Source organism: Tachypleus tridentatus, chromosome 9 (genome assembly GCF_004210375.1).
Source record: "Tachypleus tridentatus isolate NWPU-2018 chromosome 9, ASM421037v1, whole genome shotgun sequence".
Lineage (NCBI taxonomy): Eukaryota > Metazoa > Arthropoda > Merostomata > Xiphosura > Limulidae > Tachypleus > Tachypleus tridentatus.
Genome location: NC_134833.1, coordinates 107137840 through 107161546, shown reverse-complemented (window position 1 = coordinate 107161546; position 23707 = coordinate 107137840). Strand labels below are relative to the sequence as shown.

The 23707-nt window shown below is 29.8% G+C and overlaps 1 protein-coding gene across 5 annotated transcripts in view; it reads left to right on the top strand.

The window, feature by feature from the left end:
* LOC143225996 (ATP-binding cassette sub-family C member 4-like) overlaps positions 1 to 23707 on the top strand; it is a 104289-nt gene that overhangs the window by 46372 nt on the left and 34210 nt on the right. For 4 of the 5 annotated variants that reach the window (XM_076456320.1, XM_076456319.1, XM_076456321.1 and 1 more), the window contains exons 6-14: positions 1057 to 1220; positions 3967 to 4092; positions 7040 to 7289; positions 8699 to 8815; positions 16619 to 16708; positions 17428 to 17619; positions 19276 to 19370; positions 19857 to 19943; positions 22098 to 22194. In XM_076456320.1, coding sequence (XP_076312435.1) covers positions 1057 to 1220; positions 3967 to 4092; positions 7040 to 7289; positions 8699 to 8815; positions 16619 to 16708; positions 17428 to 17619; positions 19276 to 19370; positions 19857 to 19943; positions 22098 to 22194 — 1218 coding nt within the window. The remainder of the gene's footprint in view (positions 1 to 1056; positions 1221 to 3966; positions 4093 to 7039; positions 7290 to 8698; positions 8816 to 16618; positions 16709 to 17427; positions 17620 to 19275; positions 19371 to 19856; positions 19944 to 22097; positions 22195 to 23707) is intronic. The other variant, XM_076456323.1, reaches the window with a different exon arrangement.

Here is a 23707-nt window from a genome sequence, read left to right as displayed (position 1 = left end):
TTTGTGAATGAAAGACCTTTTGTGGTAGATAAGAAAGAAGATTGTGCAAGATACTTTTACACTTGCCCTTGGTTGTGAGTCATAAGAAACTTGACAGTTAATAATGGAATGTATTAAAAATATGCAGTTAAACTTACCACTTTTTGTTTGCTTGAAGAGATCGATAACATTTGAAAAGGCAGACAGAAATTATCAATTGAAGTAATACTGTAATTTGTAACAGATCCTGCACTTGTTTTTCACATAATATTTAATATTTTGTCTGAAGTTTAGGTTTGAGTTCAAAAAGTAGTTAAGTACTTTTAATAATAGTATTAGACTCATTTCAACTGTATTTTCAACTAGAACTAATTTGTCTTGTTCAAAAAAGAAACATTTAAGAAAATAATATTATTGTTAGCAATTCAAAAGATAAAAAAACAATATAACTATGCAGAATTATATGAACTAAAGTATAGAATCTGAAATTTGCTGTTGTACATTTTTCGTGGAGATGAGTGCTGAAAACTATAGGTTCTTCAGTTTTTGCTCTATTTAAGTACTAGGTATTTTTATATCTGATATAAACTTCTTGATGTTTCCAAGTTTTTCTGGTGTAATTTTAAACTTAATATTGGTGAAGTTTAAATCAGCTTATTTTTAATAAATATTTATTCAAATGTAAGCAATATTATGCTTTATTTTTTAATATATGCATCTATTAAATTGAGTAATTTGCTTCAAAACTACATGAACATAAATATTGATTAGTGTAATTAAACATATAATATATGCATATTGCTGCAAACTATTTTTACGAACTGATATTCATTTCTTAAATTGAGAAAATTGAGTGCAAAACTCAAACTAACATAATGTTCATGTTAATTTATACTGATTATCTGTTGCACTTGCTGCATACCAACAATTCATCTAATAAACATTCTTCACAAACATTTGCAATATATGACATTAAACTATTTTTTTATATATTTTAACCACTAACACCTGCACATTTTTACTGTTGGCTCTTGGTTTGGAATTAATAATTTGTTTCTTTTTTTTCCATTATTTTAGTCTGTTATATTTCTCCCTTATCTGGTTGTTGGCCCTCTTCAAACTGTAGTTATTATTGCAGTTTTATGGCAACATTTAGGTCCTGCTTCTTTTGCTGGACTCTCTGTTCTTTTGCTGTACATTCCTTTCCAAGGAACCATGGGAAGGCTGTTCTCCAAGCTTAGGTAAATAAAGTGCTTGGTAGTGATTTCTCATTTAGAATTTAACAAAATAATATGTAATTTTGATTCTTTTGAATGTTGACTGAAATATTTTCTGAAATATCTTTCATTGATTAATTTGACACTGATTCCAGTAATGAAACTTTTTAATGCTAGGTATTCCCCCTTGGAGATTTATCAGGAACTTATCTTCACTCATATAAAAGCACAGTATCTCAGTACGCTTGAAAATAAAGATAGAATATTAAAATTAAAAACAAAATTTTTTTTTTTCCTGGTATTCTTGTTTTAAAATAATCAAAGAAGCATGAACCGTATAGTGTTTGGAAAATTGCTTACTAGAACATAATTTGTTAGTGTTTTAAGGGTTGACTCAAGTTAGAGAATGTGTAACTAATGTAATCATCATAATAATACATTGGTTGACCAATTTATTAGGTCCTATATGTCCTTTCAGGCTTGGACTTGACATGATCTGAATTATGTTAATCCATGCAGCCCTGTAAGTAAATAATAAGAATAACCATTGCAGTCAGTCTAACATATATTGGAAGGGAAACATTATTGAACTATTCAAAAGAGGCATTATGGTTAGGGTACATCCAGCAGTTGACACAGTGGCCAGGTCAGTTTCATGGCTGCTCTGTGATACCTGCTATTTAAGTTTATCAGCAATAAAAAAAAAAGTGAATAAAATGTTTGCTGCAGGAAGGAATTATGGCTGCAAACATAAAGACAGAAAGAAGAGAAAGGCAGTTAGACAGGATAGTAAAATCTGTTATCATACAATACACCAACTGACAGACATTCATTGCAGAACTACCGAAAGCTGTATCTTGAGAAGAACATTGTAACAAATAGACTTTGTATTAGACCATTACATAAGTCACTAAACTTTGTTACCAAATATAAAGAATGCAGTGAGTGGTATGTAAAAAAGCATAGGCACTAGACTAAAAGGGATTGGTGAACAGTAAAGTAGTTCATTCAGTCTCACTTTCCCCTATTTTACCCAGTGTCAGACAGTTAGTCCTTTCAGGCTGGGTCAGCCAATTACCAGTCTCAACAAGTGTTGTTATATTGTGTCTAATAGTACGAGGGCTGTTAAAAAAATATGCGGACTGTTTGAATTGCGGGGCTCCAGTTGGTTCCAGGGGAATCCGCTTGGTGTCGCTAGGTTCGCACAGATCAGCTGATTACGACGCCATTTCCCGATTGCAGATATCTTCATTTGTGTATTAGCTACACGGTTTTAAGTGAAGTGCGATTTTTTCATTTGGCGGATTTTAGAATGAATGACCTAAAGGAGCAACGACTTGCTGTGAAATTTTGTGTTAAACTTGGAAAATCTGCGACTGAAACTTTTGCTATGCTTAACACGACTAACGGTGATGTTGCTATGAAGCGTACGGCATGTTTCAAGTGGCATGAACGTTTTAAGGATGGTCGACAGTCCATTGAAGATGATGAGCGTCTTGGACGTCCTTCCACGCCAACTGACGACCCACACGTCGACAAAATCAACACCCTGGTGCGGGCAAATTGACGTCTGACTGTCAGGGAGCTTGCTGAAGAGTGGGATATCAGTTGGATCTTGTTACGAGATTTTGACCGAAAAATTGAAGATGCACCGCGTTGCTGCGAAATTCAGCCTTCAGAACTCGTGAAATTTTGGCCAAACACTCGATCACTGTTCTTGCCCACCCCCCTGCTCACCTGACCTTGCTCCTTGCGATTTTTTCTTGTTCCCCAAACTCGAAAGACCCTTGAAAGGAAGAAGATTTGAGATGATTCCCGAGATTAAGGCAAATGCGACAAAGGAGCTGGAGGACATTACAAAAGAAGCGTACCAGGATTGTTTCATCAAGTGGAAACACCATTGGGATAAGTGTGTGCATTGGGGAGGAGAGTACTTTGAAGGGGTCCCAGACCTGTAACTTCTAAATAAAGTACATTTTGTTTTATGATGTCAGTCCACGTATTTTTTGAACAGACCTCGTATAGTGTTAATGAAACATTGTTAGAATCCTTGTTTGGAATTGTAGTGTGCCCCTTGTAGGACTCCATGGTGGGTGGGGTCAGTGGGCACTGAATCATTTTCTTTTTCTTGAGGAACCCCTAAATCAAAATCAAAATAAAATTGTAAAAAAAATTATAATAGGGAAACAGTCTTGTTTAATAGTCTCTGTCCACCAGCCTTCACTCAATTTTGAACCTGTACCTCGTTTTTCAGGTTAAACCTACTGTTGTTTGCAGTATAGTTTCCATAAGATTTGGAATGAGGAATTTGTTTTGGTTAGGCTAAACACTGGTTGCAGTTTTTTTAACTATTTTTACCTGGGCCTGATCCATCAGTGTGTAGCCTGTGTTTTACTGTTGTGCCATTGTTACAGGTATGATCACTAACACTGTTTTTGGCATGTGCTTTTGGCTTACCTATGATAGTAGACTGTGTCACTGGTGAAGGTGACACTGTCCATCTTGATTATGTATTTAGCTTTTTATGGACTATTGACCTTTTTAAATGTGTTTGAGTTTTTACTAACTTTTTGACATTCTTTAGCTTTTAACTATTGTATGATGGGTATTATTTTGGCAAAATGTAGCCCAAACTATTATTATGTTTAAGTTCTAATATGTTCAGCCAGTGTATTTTAATGTGGTAACATTTTAGTGAAGTTTCAGATAATTGTTATTTAAATGCTTTACAGTTATGTTTTTGTTTCTTTTATAACTCTCTGGTCAACAGGCTAAAAACAGCAAGCATCACAGATGAGAGGATTCGTTTGATGAATGAGATTGTTTCTGGTATGCGAGTGATTAAGATGTATACTTGGGAGAATCCTTTTGCTGACCTTATTGAGACTATCAGAAGGTAAAATATTTCTAGACTTTTGGTAAAACATCTAAACACAATATGAAGTTCTTATTTTTAGCATAAAATAAATGTGGCAAAAATGTGTTTGTAGGAACAAAGTATATTTTTTCAAGATTTTGTCTGGCTAATGACCATACAAACATGTACTATACTCTTGTATTATAGGATTGTATGGTTATTAAAGTAATACTGTTGTGGGTACTTTTATTGTTTCTGTAATGTTACTGTTGTGGATACTATACTATTATTACTCAGTTACTTGAGATTATGACAGTATTACAGGAAATTACTAAATATGTATTGTGGTAGTACTACTCAGTCAGTGTATGTTTTGCAAGAAAGTAAAACCTCTTAATTATCTTCATTAATAATGTATAAACAACTCTTTAGGCCTTGACAACTGTATCTTACCAGTTTATAATTAATGCTCATGGAAAAGCTGGCATAAATTATTGAATCGCATAACTTGTGTTTGGCAAGTAACATTTTATGACCTTCCTAATGATCCAAGTGACAATGCAGTACATTTGAGATATTAATTTAAAATGAATGATGAATTTATAGTAAAACCTTAGGTGCAAAATATGTGAAAAGTATACGTTATTAAAAGTATGGAGGGTGCAAAAGGAATACAGGCCCAGCTAACATACTCTTACTTATCACTTTATAGTTTCACTATATCATACACATTTTGTATAAAATGTACTCTTTCTTTTTTGTCATAAATTCTAGTGTAGTTTTTGAACAACACATAATACTGTGATAATTAGTATGTGACCATACTTAGAATTAAATCCTGAAAGACATTAATGATACACTACATATACTACAAGGTTAGTTAATGTAGGCATATGTACTTGAATGTGAAAGGTCTCCAAATCATACAACACTTGTGTTAATGTGCTTTTGATATTTAGAAAATTTTGCAATCAAGAAAAGATAATTTATCTAAAACTGTTTTAATAGAAAATATTCCATTAAAAACAGTTTGTAAGTAAATTCCATTGGTGATCTTTCAATTTTTGGCTATCAAATACACGTGTGGCTGCATCGTCAGGTGAAAGTAAGACAACATATACAAAGCAATGTACAAGATAAAAGTTAGCTAACTTTCAAACCATACAAATATTCAATAAATCACTAAATAATATTATGATGGAGCTATATTTTTAATAAAGTAATTAAATTAAGAAAACTGATAACTATTTAAAACAGTCACCTGATAAATATTATCAATAATTATTGTATAACAAATGTAAGAGTATACCAAGATTCTGCATTAAAATGAGATCCAAGTTAACTTCTTGACTGCAATTTTTAACAGGAACTGCATTGAGAATGTGGGCAGTAACATTATTATTAGTACCAACATTTCTAATTATCTTACTTTTCAGTAATGTCTCAAGTAATGGCAGTGCTTTTTAAATTTTTTAACATTTTTGGTAATGGCTTTTAAATGTTTAGTCAAAACAATGCATTATTTGTTACTTAATACTTTTAAGTTCAGTAATATTACAGCTTATTAACCTTTTGTGATGGGCTTGGTATAAAATATTCCAGCTCATGTACACTTTTCCACAAGTAAAGTATTTATACTATAACTTTCAATGTAGTTTCTATACCTTCATAAAATTTCGTAGACTTTAAGTAAACATTACATCTTTTTTACACAAAAGATCATGTTATGATTAAAAATATTAATGTTTGTCTTGAAAATCTCATATCATTTGTGTAATCTTTACAGTCTCCTAAACACATTTCAGTTGTTTTTTTTCAGCAAACCTTTATATTATGTTATTTTCTCTACCCTAACTCTGTTCAAGGTTGATTGATTTGATTGACCTTGTACCTACCATAAAAAATTGGGAAATAAATATAAGTAAGGTTGTTTTTATTGTTTGTTTGAGAATGACACAACATATTATGACACAGAAACACAAATCTTTAGTGTAAATAGCTTAAATCTCATAACATTATACATTTATTATTTTTATTTTGCCGACCTTTCCAGCCATGCTTGGCTAGCATTACAGATGTTACAACAATGAGGTGCACATACATTCATGATACTATATTTAAGAATATAAAAGTCTTGGCTGTGTTTTAATGGACTAGTATTTTGTAACATTGTCACATTTCAATTATAATACATGTACATACATTATTACTCTTTACAAATAAGTTGATAAACTTATTGTTCTTAAAACATAGAACAGTAAATAAGTATATCAAACAATTCTATCTTCTAGTTACAACAACCTCTAAAACCTTTCTCTGTAAATGCACTTTTTTAGTCTTGATCAACGCTTGTGGCTCAGTTCTGTATACTTGTATTTATAGTATACAACATACACAGTGCATGTTTTATGTACAGAATAAAGATATCTATTTGCTTGTTACATTTTTAAATAGATAATGTTCGAGGTAACAACACTACAATTTTTAACAGGTAACGGCCATAGTAACGTCATTACTTTTTTCTAGTAATATTCCCAATACTAGTAGTAGTGAAAAATTAAGTCTAGTATTATGAAGTGTAAATTTGAAGTAGTTATTTTAGTATATAGTTGAATAATTTGTTTTGAAACAAGTTAAAAGTTGAATTTCATTTATAATATGTGATCTAGAGTAGTACTTATCTGTTGTTTACTGTTTACTGGGTCATTATGTATTATTAATAATTAAGAGCAGAAAATTTCATTAAGTAGATTTTTAAAATTTATTTATCTGTTTGAGGTGCTGTTTTTTGTTACTTTAAGCTGTATTTTCTCATAAATAAATCTTTATATCACTCAACAATATAATCAAAATTTAAAAATAAAAATATGAGAAAATAAGTGAAAAATATGTCATAACAGTTAATAAATTGAAGTGGAAATTTGAGAACATAATACTAGAAAATTAACTAAAATAAGGGAGGTGGCATTTGCTTCCATTTTTATAGGAAGGAAATTTGCAAGATTCAGTATACTTCAATCTTGCGAGCAGTGAACATGTCCTTATTTTTTGTGGCCTCAAAAATCATCCTGTTCATTTGTTTCATCACATATGTGTTTATGGGAAGAAACTTAACAGCAGAAGTGGTATTTGTTAGTATGGCTCTCTACAACAACTTGCGACTTACAATGACCTTGTTTTTCCCATTTGGAGTAGCACAAGGAGCAGAGTCTCTTATTTCTCTTAAAAGAATAGAGGTAAATAATTTTTTTTTTATTTATGGTATTTATATTAAATATAAGAGTTAGCATCATGTTAAGTGTAATAACAGATGCTGGTAGGATAGCGATATAAATACAATCCTTATAACATAGTTTTGAGTAGGGTTAAACTTAATCTTTAAGTGTTGCTTTATTCAGGTAAAATAACTTATAGAAAAATGAGATCATCTGAGTGTTGTTTTTTATATAAAGACTTTTTTGTAAACTTTGTAAATAAAGTTAAAAATGGATTTGAAATTTGAAAGATGTTTATGCGGTATGTTCATTAATGTTTACTGATGTGGGACACTTAAGAGTTAGTGGTAATTAAGATAGATATCATATTTTACTTTGTTTTAGAATACTTACATAGTTTCAATCATTTTCTTGAGATTTTTTACACATTCTTTAATAATTTTTTTTTAAATGATTTTCTCTATTATTATTTTGTGCAGGTAAAATATTCACTTTGATGTAAACTCATTAAAAACAAAGAAGTAGAAAGGTATGGGAAAACTCTTACTCCCACCCATTTTTAATCTGAGAATTTGCATATACTTTCATGTTGCTTGGTTTTTTCCTATTATTGGAAATAATCTTAACTGTTTACTCTGGTATTTTATCTGAATTATGTAATATAGTGTACCAGTTGATAGGGTATATCAATTTTTCATTTACAAAATAAAATTACAATATTTCTCCCTTTGAGTCGGAATCTTCTTGTTTAAAGAATTTTTTCTCTAATACCATTGTCTGAGATTAGTATATTCTAAGTTTTATATTACCATTTATAAACAATTTAAAAGTCAAAGTGTTGTCAAGTAGAATTTGGAGAAAAATTTGTTATATCAATGTTTTTGTGTGTACACATGCCTGGAAAATCTGGAATTTTGCATGGAAAGTCAGGCAAGAAAATTTAAATAGAATGTGGCCTCCATAATATATTTGCTATTGTATTAGTCAGGAGATTATTGTCATAGGGTTTGTCTGCATAGAGACAGTTTTTAACAAATGTAATATGACAATGGTACCATCATTAAAAACATTTTATTACACAAAAGGAACAGGGTGTATGTTATTTTGCATATGACATTTTATTGAGAAAATACTTTTTAATTTTTATTTTTCCTCCCACGTTTTACACCTTCAAAACTTGGGAGGGGTGAGAAAGTTACAGGAAAAATGGCAGACAAATAAATACAAGAAATTAAAGGTACTTATTGTACAAGGTGTCTAGGAGTTATGTTAACAAATTCATTAACATAAATAATTTTCTTAACATTATTTTTAGACACACTCTGTATTAATGTGGCTAATGCTGCTTTGTTTATTAAAGAGTTATATGTTAAAGCACTTAAAGTGTTCCACAATTCATAAACTAATTCTAAATGTTTGTAAACATGCAGAAGTTTCTGTTACTAGAAGAGCAGAAGGAATCCAGTGTTGTTAACATGTCGGACTTAAGACCTAAGTTGGAAAACTGTGGAGTGTGGATGGATAAAGTCACTTCCAGGTGGTGTAAGGTAATAATGTCTTATTTCAAATAAGTATTAGGAAAGTTTTGAGCTACATGATAATTTAATGCATAAAGTATAGACACACAGTTGTAAATGATTAAATAATGGAAAACAACTTGACCTACATAATATTTTTCAATAATTACTAATGAATGTGAGAAATAGCAGAAATGACCAGTATTTTATTAGTGTAAAATAATAAATAATTCTTAATGATTGCACTTTTGTTTAATTTATTTATATATAAACACACACATACACTTGTTTATTTATAAAACTATTTATCATGATAAACCAATCTAAAAAAATCATATCTTTATAAAACCAAGTTAATACACTTTAAAAATGAGAGATTCTTTTTTTTAATGGAAATTTTATCTGTTATCATATTATGAGAAAAATGTAACTTTTTCCCAAGAGTAATTGTTGGATAAATTTTGTTGTTGTATTTGTCAAATAATAGATAAACACCTGTAAGGCTTATTGTGCATTTTTTTTCTTCATTAACAAAATATTCAAGATGATTTAGAGATTTGTGGAATACTTGTAAACTTGCACTGCTCTCATATTAATTAGTATTCCATTACTAACAAAAGTATTTTGCAAATACAACAGGTTTAATACATTTTTCTTTTTATAACATTTTTATTAATTTCATCTCAAATATAGCAAATATTTTAAGGAAAAGTTTGGTTTAATCAGAAAAATCATCTAAATATAAGTTATGTGTGAATAAAGTGAAACATCTAAACAAGGTTTAAGAATGAGTTTAAGCTGTCATACATATCAAAAAACGATATACATTTGTAATCTAGCTCTGCTTTTAGCTGATATTTTTCTGTTGTTTTACCATTTGGACTGGTCAGGATATTTAATCATTTATTGGTTAGTTTTTCCTTAGTTTATGGTGTTTTCACTATCTTACTTAGGTTCTATATATAGTAAAGTTCTAATTGTAAAGCTGTAGTATTTTCAGTCTAGTTAAAATTCAAATTTAGACATCATAAAGCTTTAACAACAAGTTGTAAGCCAAACTCAGAACATTGATTTCAGGCATCAGTTTATAAATAAGCAGTTGCTTTAACCATCTCATCCTAGGTATCCCTACTGCACATGACAGTTTGTTTTATATTCAATCTTTTATTAAACTTTTTTTATGTTATATATATATTAGTATAGCATCAAATCTTAGCTTATAATACATATTTTAAAAATATACAATTTTTAAATTTTTAATTTTACAAGGCAATATTTTAAATTCTGAATTTTCCTAGTGGGATACACGTGACACATTTTCTTTAGGTATCTTTTCTTTATTTAACCACCTCCCAAAATAAAAAGTACAAAATTACACATAACTTACTCATTATAAAATCATCATTGGTCAAATAAACCATAATATTTATACCTTTATATATTTTTTTTGGTTACAAGGCTATCAAATAGAAAATCGGACCTCTCCTGTCACTTCTCTTTCAGGAATTGTTAAGAGTTCTCTCACAATTAATTATATATTACGAATAACCAATAGAAAATCAAAGTTTTTATCTGTTAAATAACATTGTATAATATTGTTTTTAAACAGGTAAGCATCAATTTTGCTTAATACATGGTTCATTTCTGTTAGTAAATTAACAACTAGCTTGAAAGAATTTGTAATGGCTCTTATCACATAGTTAGCAAGCCAGAAAAATTTTGAGATATAGAGTAAATTGTCTAATTTTTGCATGTAATTAGCCTGTGTTCTTTGGTGCATTATTTAATTTAAATAAAAATTTAGTGAATTGCTACCATTAGTATAAAAAAGTAATTTCTTGTTATCTACAATTGACAGCAAGATTGGGCAAGTACTTTATTTCTTTTTCATATTTATACTTTTATAATAAATCAATAACGAAACTAAAATATAAAAAGTGGGGATCTTTTTAGATTGGTTAAGATTAGGTTAGATAAAATGAATACTATAATAAAAAATTTTTCACAATGCACACGTGAACAACTGCTCATAGCAGCTTGTGAATAATATAATTGAATAGCATAACATAAGCTGCACATCCCCAAAGTGATTTACAACTTATAATGGCACAGGTAGTAGTTGGACATAGTTCAAATGGCAATCGAAAGGGCAGTAAAATAATTAAATGTAATTATAAGTAGATGTTTCCTGTTACAAGCTTAAAGTTACTTAAGATAAACAAATATAGTTTCATGTTACAATTTGAAGTAGAAAGAAAAAAGTAATTTAGATTTCTTTTTTCTTTTGATGATTACAAGGTTGGTCAAATTGACCAATACTGTATAGAGACATGGTATAGAAAATAACAGGTAAAATATAAAGTTTTACTGAAAAAAAAACACATTTAACATGTATTTAGGAAGTTTTAGGATTGTGCAAAGGAAATATCAAGTTTCTGAGATGAAAAACTTTTAATCTTAACGTAAAAATTAATTTGCACACAGACTATTCAAAACAAATACTCAATATAATGGACAAATCTTTATTTTGGTTTATTAAAAATACATCACTAAAAATATGATTTTTGTGTTTGAAAGGCTTATTTTAACTGAAAATGTACACACTATGTTAAAAATTATAAGTATTGAACCTGTAAAGACTTTAACTGTGTACAAAGCGGTTGTATGGTCAACCAGATTGACTGAACCCATGCTGAGAGAATTAATATGGAAGCTTTGTTCATCACTAGATCTGCTCAACATATTAAGCAAATTAGAATGGATGGGTACATCACATTCACCTAGATATGTATAAGTATATTAAATCTAACTAAAGATCTAGTTCTTTTAAACAAGTTATTAACTTCCTTTTAGTAGAACCAATATAGCCCCATTGACGGCAGGAACAAGTTAAGTTTTATACACAACAAAAGAAGATTGGTCCTTCAATTTGAAAATAAAAGTAAGTTGATAATTAGATTTGAAAGTGCACTTCAAATGTATTGACTGCTATATCTTGCAGAAGGCATTTTACACTGTTTAATAATCAAAGAATGTTTAACCCTAATAGGCAAACTGATAACTACAATACTTTCAGATACATATAAAATAATGTGTACCTACATTTTGCTTACACAGATAACAATGTAGTAAATTGAAAAATAATTTTTACATAGGAGTTCTTTGATATTCAAAAATTCTTCCTCCACATTATATGTACTAGATATTTCATAAGCCATCATGACAGTATTAATCTTATCATATGAATTCTCATTCAAGATAAAATGAGATTCCTTAACAACAAAATATATAATCTTTAAAAAAAAAAACTCTTTTAAAATATTAACTCATTGAAATTACTGTTGTGAACCAAATAGCTTTACTATCTCTTCCAAAAATATGTTGATGTAGAGTGATTTTATGACAAAACTAATGCAGTGAACATTAATACTAAACTTCAATTGCTGAATTTCATGACAAAACTCAAAACAAAACAATTAAATGACAGTGTTGGTTTGCATCATTCCGAGACATTTTTTAAAAGTAAATATTGGTAATGGCATAATGATATAGCACCAAAATACCTGGAAAATCTAGATATTGGCATTAAAAACCATCTAGGTGATGAAGACTTGTCTGTGGGGAAGCGAAATAGGAGGTTCCCAAGACAAAAATATAGTTCCAGCTTACATAAAGTTAAAATTAAAAATATTAGGTATGAAATAAAAGTTACCAAAAAAGAATTGAGAAAATGACTTCAAGGAATGAATTGAAAGCTGTCATCCAAACTGGCACCTACACGATAGCATTAACACCTATTTTTGCAGCAAATATTTAATTCCTTTAAGTGTCACACTCCATCCTTTTTTCTTAGTTGCACCTTTATAACAACTTAAGGTGTTTTCACTTAGATGATGCGAATTTTTATCAATATAAATCAGTAAACCACAGCAAGTAAACAATATTAGCTTTAGGATAATAACCCTATTATTCAGAACAGACCTATACGTTACAGGACCAACCAGAGTTTAAAATGCATATGATGGTAGTTTTTCTCTCAAAGTGTTTATAAGTTACTGTTAATCTAGTTTCCATTGAATTACAATAAAGTGTTTTATCACCACCATCATGCACTCCTTACAGCCATATCAAGCATCATTCTTTATGCTACTTGCTTAAGCTAACATCATGTGCAGCTAAACACTGTAATTGGAAAAATTTTATACAATTTACCAAATTTGTGCTTAAAAGTTGGCAAGGAATAAAGAATTACAAACATCTGTCCATATGATTCTTTTGAAAACTTGAATTATATATTTATATATCTGCATGTGCTTTCACCCTGTGGTTTTGCTGCTCTAAATCATCCATCTTTAGTGTGAATGACTAAAAACTGTCAATTTTTACTTCTTGATGAAACTGTAATAAACATTTTAGATTGATAGTTCATGACTTTTTGAATAGGTATGCACAAAATGTTCTGTCAAAATTGAGTAATTTTTTTAATACCTTTGCATTTGTGGCCTATATTAAAATCAAATATGACACATAATTGTACATTATAAAGATCATTGTACCCTATTTGAAAAGAAAATCCATAAAAGTTAAGTGCTATTTCCACCAAGTAAAGTTTCCAAACTTTTGGTATGAAGTAAAAATGACTCAAAATTGGAGATTTCTCATTTCATGTATTTCTTAAATGAATTGCCTTGAAGTCTGATGTGGGGTATGAAGGTCCAATAGAGTATATCCACTGAAAATGTGATAGTTTTGATTCCCATGTTCTGAGCTACAGAAAGTGGAAAGTTTCTATACTATTACTCCAGTCAATAACACAGTTTGTCCTACAGGCTCTTTTGACCACAAAACGACACATTACTGTGCATTTTGGTTTTTGGAATATAGTCATTTTATGCCTGATCACTAAGCTTTCTTTGGAAAACAAATTGGTTAAGGCAACAGCTTTTTTATTTCCAGTGAAATGTTTTCATCATAGTTCAGTTAGATATAGAGGTTTTATTTAGACAAATGATGTTTGAAGAGAATGTCATAGCTAACATTACAGACGAATGAACAATATACCTAACAGAAAATGATTTAGAAGACAGGGAATGGATTGATGATTTCTGAAGGCAAGTCTTCTTGAAAATGCTTGACAATGGAAACTTGGGCTACAGATTTCTGTTTATCCTCATCAGGAACGTATTAGTATTGTAACTTGGGAATGTAGACATAGAAGTTTCTCTGTTAATTGAAATGCTGTCACAAAAAGAAAAAAGAATTGCTATTGGGGAGAAAACTGTGAATGTTATAAAAACCATTAAGGGTATGGTGATGTTTTTGGATTCTGACAGGTTTGAGCTCAATAAACTTCTACTCAATAGGGTAGTGTTATAGTTTGCTTATGTGGCTTATAGCAATTATAAACAAAGAACAAAGAAAGAAAATGATGAAAAAGAAAGGCAGAAAAGTGAAAAGGTTAAGACGTTAGAAGCTGAACAGAAATAACCTAGGAATAAATACTGTTCATTCCTTGAGAGAGAGAGAGAGAGAATTGTTGAGGAAGGAAACTGAACTTCAGAAGTAGCTAATCTGTACAGAATAGTTTCTTAAAGAAAGACATAGCAAGCTGAAAAAGCAGTAAAAACAGTGTTATGAAGATAGTGCACATTGCAACAGTGATAGTAGTCACAGCAAAGGTTAAGAATGAACAAAATATGTGAAAGTCAAAGGAGTGTTGAATAACAAAAGGAACAGCTACTGGAGAAGCTAGGTAAAACAGCCACTGGTAGTAAATCATCATCTGTAAGAAGGAAATATGAAACTAATTCTAGTTGATCAGCAAAGGTCTAGTTTTTTTGTTGTTTTTTCTAAAATTAAACTATTATTGAATTATTCATCAAATCCCAATAAAGTAAAATCAGGTTAGGCATCTTTGTTTCAGTCTCAGAAATATTGTTTCATCTTTGTAATGGTCATTAATTTGTCTGCAACTGTTGTAGACAATCTTTGCTACATTCAGTCATTATTTAAGATTATTACAGTATAACTACCCATTATGTAATTTTAGTATATCAAGTCTCATAAAGGACTACTTTACAATGCCACTATTAGTTTTATTTATTATTACATTTGTCTATTAAACAGTCTCGCACAACTAAGCATTGTTCAGGACGGATTAGATAATGTTATGTGTGTCTTTTTAAAAGAAGCATTGACTTTATTTCTTTTGAAGACTTTATTACATGCCATCATTGTTTAAAATGATTGATATAATTATGCATTATCCAAGCCTAAAAAAAAATTAATTTCAATACATCATTCATTGTGCTTCTGTTGTTAAATTTATCATCATGAATGCATCTAGTCATTGTTTAAAGTGATAAAAAATAAAAGTATACAATTTGTTATTTAAAAGTGAGAGATGGTAAGTGGAGGAGGAGCCTAACATTTTTTCCCTTCAAAAGTATATTTACAAAGTATATAGATATTCCTTCTGTATTTTCTTGTATTTCTGGCTTTGAATTCTTTTCAAAATTTGTAAATATACTCAACCCACATAAAAGTGGGAAAAAAAGATAAGTTTTATGTGGAATTTTAAGCAGAAAAGGGAAGGTTGCCAAATGGTTTAATTCCAATTTGCTAAAGATAGAAAAAAAAAAAAGGTCAGCTAGAATTAAAAAAAATATTAATATTGAAAATAATCCAGTCAAAAAGGTTTTATTATAACATCATAGTAACCTAGAAAAGGAAAGACGACACACTAACTGTTAACTATTAAGGGGATTCTGTTGATTTATAAACTAAAACCTGTGATCAATGTTATCAGTACTGCTTTCTCATTTAGATATCTGCAAGCACATGAAATTAATAATATACCAAATATCTTGTTTATTTCTTTTATTGCATGTCATCAAGAATACATAGCTTTGAATGCTACTAAATTTCTGAATTTATCTTTTTCTTTGTGGTTATCTGTAATAGTCAAAAAACATTTGTTGTTTTTTAAACAGTGGAACTGTTGTGGGTAGCAGCATCGATTGATAATGCTCTCTATTTAAGAGCTAATTATTTTTCCTCTCTACAGTGTATTTAGAACATGCATGAAATGAAGGGTTTGAGAGCTCAAGCTTTTCCCTTAGCCTCAACTCTTCAAATTTGTGCAAAGAAATTGTATAAAAGAAAAACTTGTATTGAATACTTATTTGAAATTAGAGCTACTTTAAAATAATAAGTATGTCTTGTTTGTTTGTTTGATTAGTAGACATTCTAAAATACTAAACAGAAGATATTCAACAACTATATCATTTAGAAATATGTGGATTGAAAATGAGTCCTCTCCTTAAAACTGGTTGCATGCTCCAATTAAACGTTTAAGTCCTGAGAACTGATTTTGGTGAAAAATGCTAAAACATCATCTACATTTGAAATTTACTAAGGAGGAAATTTCAAAACATTAATGTTGTTTTTAAATATTTTTATTACTGGTGTGAAAATATGATCATATTTATTTATATACGAAGTAATAATTTCTACATAAAACTGTATACTGTAATTTAATTTTAAGTGTACTTTTTGGTTTAAAACCTGTACCATTATTAAGCTTCTCAGTTTAGTCTAAATGGATATAAATAATATTTTTAACTTAAAGATTCAAACATCACAAAAGTGTACCTTCAAGTTTTGACAATTTTCTACAAAGAAATAGTATCAGGAGTAAACATATTTAATAAAATTAACCAAAGTGAGTAGGAAAATTAAATATTAAAACCTTTAACTGCCAGTTAAAACTTATTCTGCTGGTAACTTATAGATTTATAATCTTGCATATCATTTATACATGTTTTGATTCAGGAAGTTGAAGAGCCTACACTGCAAAATATATCATTTACTGTAAAGCCAGGAGAACTTTTAGCAGTAGTTGGACCAGTTGGTGCTGGAAAGGTAATTAGCATTTTTCGTTTTTCTGTTTTAACTTTCGATTTACTTTTTAGTATGACAAATTCAATCTAAAAACATTCATTACATTGTATTAACATAGAAACATTATTACTATAGTACAGTGATTTTCTAAACTCTTTGTAGTGGTGCTTCCCAGATCAGCATTATTTCTCATGGGATTTACCTTCTTCATACTGAATAATTTTTGCAAATGATAATAATAGCAATTATAGTTGTTTCTTTGCCTCTCTGTAATCAGTTTTTTTCTGGACTGTTAGCCCAAAAATGTAAAGTATCAAACATTATTTTTATTTTTTCAGCTTCTATTATTTGTATTTTTGGTTTCATGTGGCAAGAAAAAGCTGTGCCCCTATCTCAGGAAGGCATACCTCACAGTTTGGAAAACGTTGCTGTGGTTGATTTAACAGATATTTGCTCACGCGTGTGCACACGCACGCACACACATACACATTTAGCTGTCATGTATTATAATGTAAACAAAATTTTTCCATTACTGAATAATGGCTAATCATTTTTCTTTTCAGAAGAAACTGGATATCAGAAGTCAAGTTTCAAACTACATTCAAGTAGAAAAGTTTTCTATGTGTAGAAATAAGATGATCAATAGTTTAAAAAAAACTTTATATATTAATATATTTTTATTAAATAAGACTATTTTGTAAACTTCTGTGTTTTTCTTTGCCTTTTAAATCTTCATTTAGACATCATTATTAATGGCTATTCTGGGAGAGTTGCCTTCTTTACTGGGTGAGGTCAGAGTTCGAGGAAAAGTGGCTTATGCTTCACAAGAACCATGGGTGTTTGCTGGAACTGTTCGAGATAATGTTGTGTTTGGAAATACATTTAATAATAAGAAATATCAGAAAATTCTTGAAGTATGTGCACTAGATAAGGTAAATTTTCTAAAAAAATTATTTACGATGTGCCAAGTGTCGTAATGTAATTGAAACAGCATTTGATATTTTTATGAAATGTTTGTTGTTGTTTTTCTCTCATTCTTTTTAGAACTTTGATAGAACAGCTTTATATAAGTTTTTTAGTAAACATACAGAACCTATTCAGAGATAGGTACAAATATCAATTGTCATATTAAAAAATTGTCCAAAATTATATTTGCTATTTTAAAATATAATAATTAAGGAGATATAGTTATGCAGTTTTCAACATATTGTAGCCCAATGCAAACAATTTTTACTGTCATGTTTGTTGTTTCCTTGTTTTCACTCCAGTGAGTAGTAGTACCATGTAAAATGAGAACTGTGCAACAGAAAGTTCAGTTGTCATTTGGCTTACAGAAAATAAGTCAGTGACTATGGTAGAGTGAAATTTTAGACACCAATATAGGGAATAACCACAATCAAAACCATCTATCAAGGAGTGGTTGAAGAAGATCTTGGAGACAAGCAGTGTGTTATAGTGCCCAGGAGCTGGAAGGCCCTTTATCAGTGACAACCATGTCAAACAAGTACATGAATTGTTTTGGTGTGCTTCACAAGAATATAACATGCCTACAGAGTTAGTTGGTGCAGGCACTGCAACCAGACAATTGACCAAAGGGCAAGACGTTTACTGTGAATATCCTTGACCACATAGTTGAAAACAGCACTTTTCTAGTGTGCATACTGTTTAGTAACATTTCATACTTTTGGGTTAAGGGAATCATCTTAATGTCTGCATTTGGGGCTCAGAAAACTCCTCTGACACCATGTTAGCTCAAAAGTTAATTTGTGGAGCAGTCTCATGTGTAACACAGTTATTGGGTTGTTTTTGCTAAAAGAGCTGTTACCAAGGGAATATGTAGAATTTGTGGTCACACAATTGGAGATAACCAAACACAAATAATCCTTCAACAGAATGGTGCTCCACCTCACTGAATTTTACTGGTCATGTTTCCTAGATCAGATATTTCTGAGCTCATGGATTGGTCAGGATGGGCTAGTTAAATGGCCTCCTTGTTTATTAGACATTACTCCACTAGACTTATTTCTTTTGGAGTATGTTAAGCTATTGTGTATAGCAAACTTCTTGGAGCTAACGACCAGGATAGCAGATGTGATTGCTACTATAACTAAGGGCATTTTTTAGTGTAGTGGGACTGAAATTGAATATCAGTGAGATATACTGAAAACCACTAATGGTGCACACATAGTCTACTAACATGTCAATGAAAACTGTACAAGTTAGATTACAAGATGTTTAAAACTGCATATATATGCTTCCTTATTTAATTCTTAAACTTTAAAATAAAAATGATAATTTTGATCTATGTTGTATATCCTAAATGTTTTCCAGTGTAGCTAACTGTAGTTTAATGTAGTTGGTTGTGGATGGAAAGATTTTATATCAATGTATTTTGATGCACATTATTAATATCATTATTTATGTTCATACTATAAAGTTATAGCATTAATTAATCTTTTTCTTGTATCTTAAATGTTGTTTATTTTACAAAAAATACTTTAAGCTGGTAGATGAAACTATACTTTTCCACTTTTCTTCACATTTTATTCTACTTAGACATTGGTTAAATCGAGTTACTTGTTTTACAGGATATCAAACAACTTCCCTTTGGAGACAAAACTCTAGTGGGTGAGAAAGGAGTATCCTTGAGTGGTGGACAGAAAGCTCGAGTTAGCTTAGCAAGGTATTTAAATAAACATCATAACAATAAAAATAATATGGTAAATATTAAAATAACAATTTACAGAAGTTAAATCACCCATTTTAACTCTCTCAATACAGGTTCAGTCAATTTGATCGACCATGTGACCACTTTGTACTTATTTACAGTCTAAGATTTAATACTTCTAACTTTCAATATAGTGTGTGTATCTTCACAAAAATTGGCATTCTTTTAGTTGATATTGTAAGTCTTTGACATACAAACAATTATATTTTCAGTGAGGTATCTTTAATAAAAAAGATTTGTCCATGAGTATATTGAGTATGCTGATCTTTTAGATTTTTTCCTCAGACATAAAATGGTAATTTTTGTTTTCAAAAACAGTTATGCTTGTGTAATAAATTCATTAGGTTATTCTTATCTTTTGATATTTTAGAATTTTTGTAAGTAACTTCTGAATGTGATTACATTGGTGAAGTTACTTATTGAAACTTGTTTACATTACAGAGCTATATATGTTGATGCAGATGTCTATCTTTTGGATGACCCTTTAAGTGCAGTTGACACAGCTGTTGCCAAACATCTGTTTGATAAGTATGTTCTGTATAAATTAGTTTCATGTTATATCTGGTAGTATCACACTTCTGACTTTTATTGCCCCTCACCCATAATGCAGTGGTAAGTCTGAGGGCTTATAACACTAAAAATTGGGTTTTGATACTAGAAGTGGATGGAGCACAAAAGCCGGTTTTGTAACTTTGCACTAAAAAATTGCTATTTATTTTTTATTTAATGAGGCATTTATGACATTTAAATTGTATAGTGTGTTTAATTTTATGAAAAATTGTCATTTCAATTTATGGTTTGTTTTGATTAACTGTTTCCATACAGTCTTAGTCAGTTTGACTAACCACATGACCTCTTCATACTCATTTAAAGTCTTTATAGATTTAATACTTCAAACTTTGCTGTGCATGTCTTTTATAAAATATGACAGTCTTTCATTTAATATTGTAAGACTTTCACATAGAACAAATTATATTGTTAATAAACTAAATAAAGATTTGTCCATGAATATACTGATTATTTGTTTTGAATAGTCCATGTGGAAAGTACATTTCAGGTTAAGATTAAAATATTTTTCTCATTTCAAAAAATGTCAAACTTCCTATGTGTAATCCATAAGTTATTCTAAATATTTTTCAAGTGTTTTTACAGTAAACCTGTATACTTTATCATTTTGTTCTCTAATTTATGTATATAGTATTCATCAATTTGATCAACTTCATAACCACCAAAAAACAAATCAAAATCAATCTAAATTATCTTCTTTGTCCTTGTAGAATGTCTTCAAATTGTAACATGAAACTACATTTGTTTATCCTAAGTAGCTTTAACCTCATTAACAGCATACATCTATTTACAATTTAATTTTTTGTTTTATTGCCCTTTGATCCATCCCTAACTACCAGTCACTTGGAGCACATGCAGCTCACTTTGTTATCAAATTACATTACCCAAGTGTTGCTCACAAATGTACATCTTGAAACATTTATTTTACCTAATCTAACCTTAACTAACCTACAGAGGTTCTTATTTTTATATTTTAGTTATTTTTATAATAAATAAAGAATGAACATGAAAAACAAGAAATAAAGTACTTACCCTATGTTAAAAGTAAACAATTTTCCTTAACTCTCAATATATTTGTGGCTTTCTAACTATGCGACAAGAACTATTATAGATTCATCCAAACTTGTCATCAAGTTTCTCACTGGAACTTTGCTTCTACTATGAGTTAAATTGACTGTAATCTGTTCAGAACACAATGTTATACAATACATCATTTGATAGATGAAAATCTTGGCTTGTTACTGGTTATATATGGTGTAAAATTAAACATAAGAGAAACTATTAACATACACTGAAAGAGAGGGTGTGACAGAAGGGGTCTGATTTTTTTTATTGATAGCTCTTCAGCCAAACCAAATTGAAGACTATAAAAATTATGGTTTGTCTGATCAATAAAAATTCTACATTAAGTAATTTACATTAAATTTCTTACCCTTTCAAGGGATGGTGGAAAAATAGTGAAGACAAGATGCCTAATGAAAATTGTTTGTTATGGTAGGGGACATTCAGGATATTTTAAAAATATTTCCTTGTACAATTTGGAACTTAAAACTTGTATAATATTAAAATATGAATTATTAGCTAAGATATTATGCAATACTAATTGATATAAATTAAACAAAAAATAGGTGACTAAAAAAATATAAATGTAAGACACTAAAATTTTATGGCATGTGGTGTAAAGGATACCTGGGTCAAAAGAATTAATAGGAACATTAAACGATATAGGAAGAACTTGTCATTTGATTAACACATATGTAACTCTTAAGTGCACAAGGCTCTTTTATTTAAATAAAAGTACAAATCAATGCAAATAATAAGTAAAATGTTTTAAAAATTATAAGAGATTCATAATCTTTTTCTCGTATTAAATGATGACATAAAGGTTGTATAGGAACAGTTATTTTTTCAGTATTTAATCTAATTATATTTGTATTCTAGCACACATAGTTTGTTATGTATATTTTGTAGAACTGAGAACAATGAAATAACTAAATATTTTGCTTTTGCATAATTTGGGCTTTTAAGGCCATAATGCTTGTAATAATAAATGTATTTGATAGGATGAATTTCTTATTTTCTTAATCTTTTCACAACTTTTTTCTCCTATTCTAGATGCATCAATCGTTATCTTAAGAATAAAATCCGTATCTTAGTTACTCATCAGCTTCAATTTTTAAAGCCAGCAAATCAAATTCTGGTTCTTCAAGAAGTAAGTTTGAAAAATTAACAAATGGCCTTTATGTGTAATACTGTTTTGCTAGGGTTTATTGCAAAAATTGTATGACTGTTTTTGTTTTTCATTATATCAAATTTAGAAAAGTGATTGAGCTCCAATGTCATAGTTAAATGTAGACTATTTAATTTTCAAGTAGAAACCAGTGTTACTTGCATTTCATATACTTATTGTTTTTGTAGTAGTAATAGTACATGTTTTTCTTATCTTGTACAAAACCTATTTGCTTCCTTAATCAAAATATCAGTGTTGAAATTAATTTTAGTCTTGAGAACAGTCGGAAGACTTGTAACAACTACAAATGTAATCTGTAATTACATGCTTTATAAAGTAATACATGATAAAAATATGGAATATTTATATTGACTGTTATTATGTACTGGTACTGCAATAAGTATAGTTATTACATAATGATTATATGTTTAGATTTGTGTACATTTAGGAGCTGATTTTTTACTGTTGTTCAAAGGAAGTTGATCGTATTTCTTTATCTTCAATTTTTGTAAACTCTTAATCTTCAAACACAGATCTTAAAGCATCAATAGATTAATTTCCATATAAAGGCATATTTTGGAACAAGTCACGAGTATTGCTTATGTTAAAGAAGTTCAATGTGTTTGTAATTTTATGAATATTAATATTGTTTAAAAGTTCCATATGAATACTGATTAACCAACCTGGTAACCATCAGTTTCCATCATAAAATTTCTCATATGTTTTGTGTATTTTCATAAAATTTGGCATGCATTTCAATAAACATTGCAAGTATTTTGTGCAAAAAATGTTGCCATGAACACCTTAAGTTTGAGTGTTGAGATGTGCACACATACTGTAGAAATTCTTACTGTATCACTCATATATCCTCTTCTTGTAGCTGCAGTCTGACAGTAGAGTTGAGATGAGCCTGAATGCACCCGAACTACACTAAACATGCTGATTATCCAACTGCATGTGTGCAATTACTCAAACATTAATTTCTTTCTTGCTCCCATTCTTGTGACACATGGGGCTCAATTGCTTCTTCCCCCTTTCCTTTCTGAACAATAAGTGTACTCTGGTCAACATGATATAAAGTGTTCCACAGGTGTGCCCATTTGAAACCCCTGCCATCAAGTGTCATAGGTTTCCTTTAGATAAAATTTGGACTTGCTCCTCCACCAATTCAGTGTGGAATTCTAGTAAAATTGTATGTGAAGGTGAGTTATCATCTTGAAAGGTAATGTTTTTTTTACCTGATAGATACCTCTTCACACATTCCTGCCCATCCACCCCACTTCTGGTACACATTTTTTTCCTTGCTTTATCTAAGATGAAATTATCATGAGTGCAATTACATGAAGGGAGATATTGCACTTGGGGATTTGTTGTTATTGATATAGGGCTTTTATTGCATGATGATTCATCAGGCATTGGTGCAATTTACATCAATCACATAAAACTAGGGGAGAATTGCTTCTAGAGTAGTGATATTCTAATATTTTAGGTATAC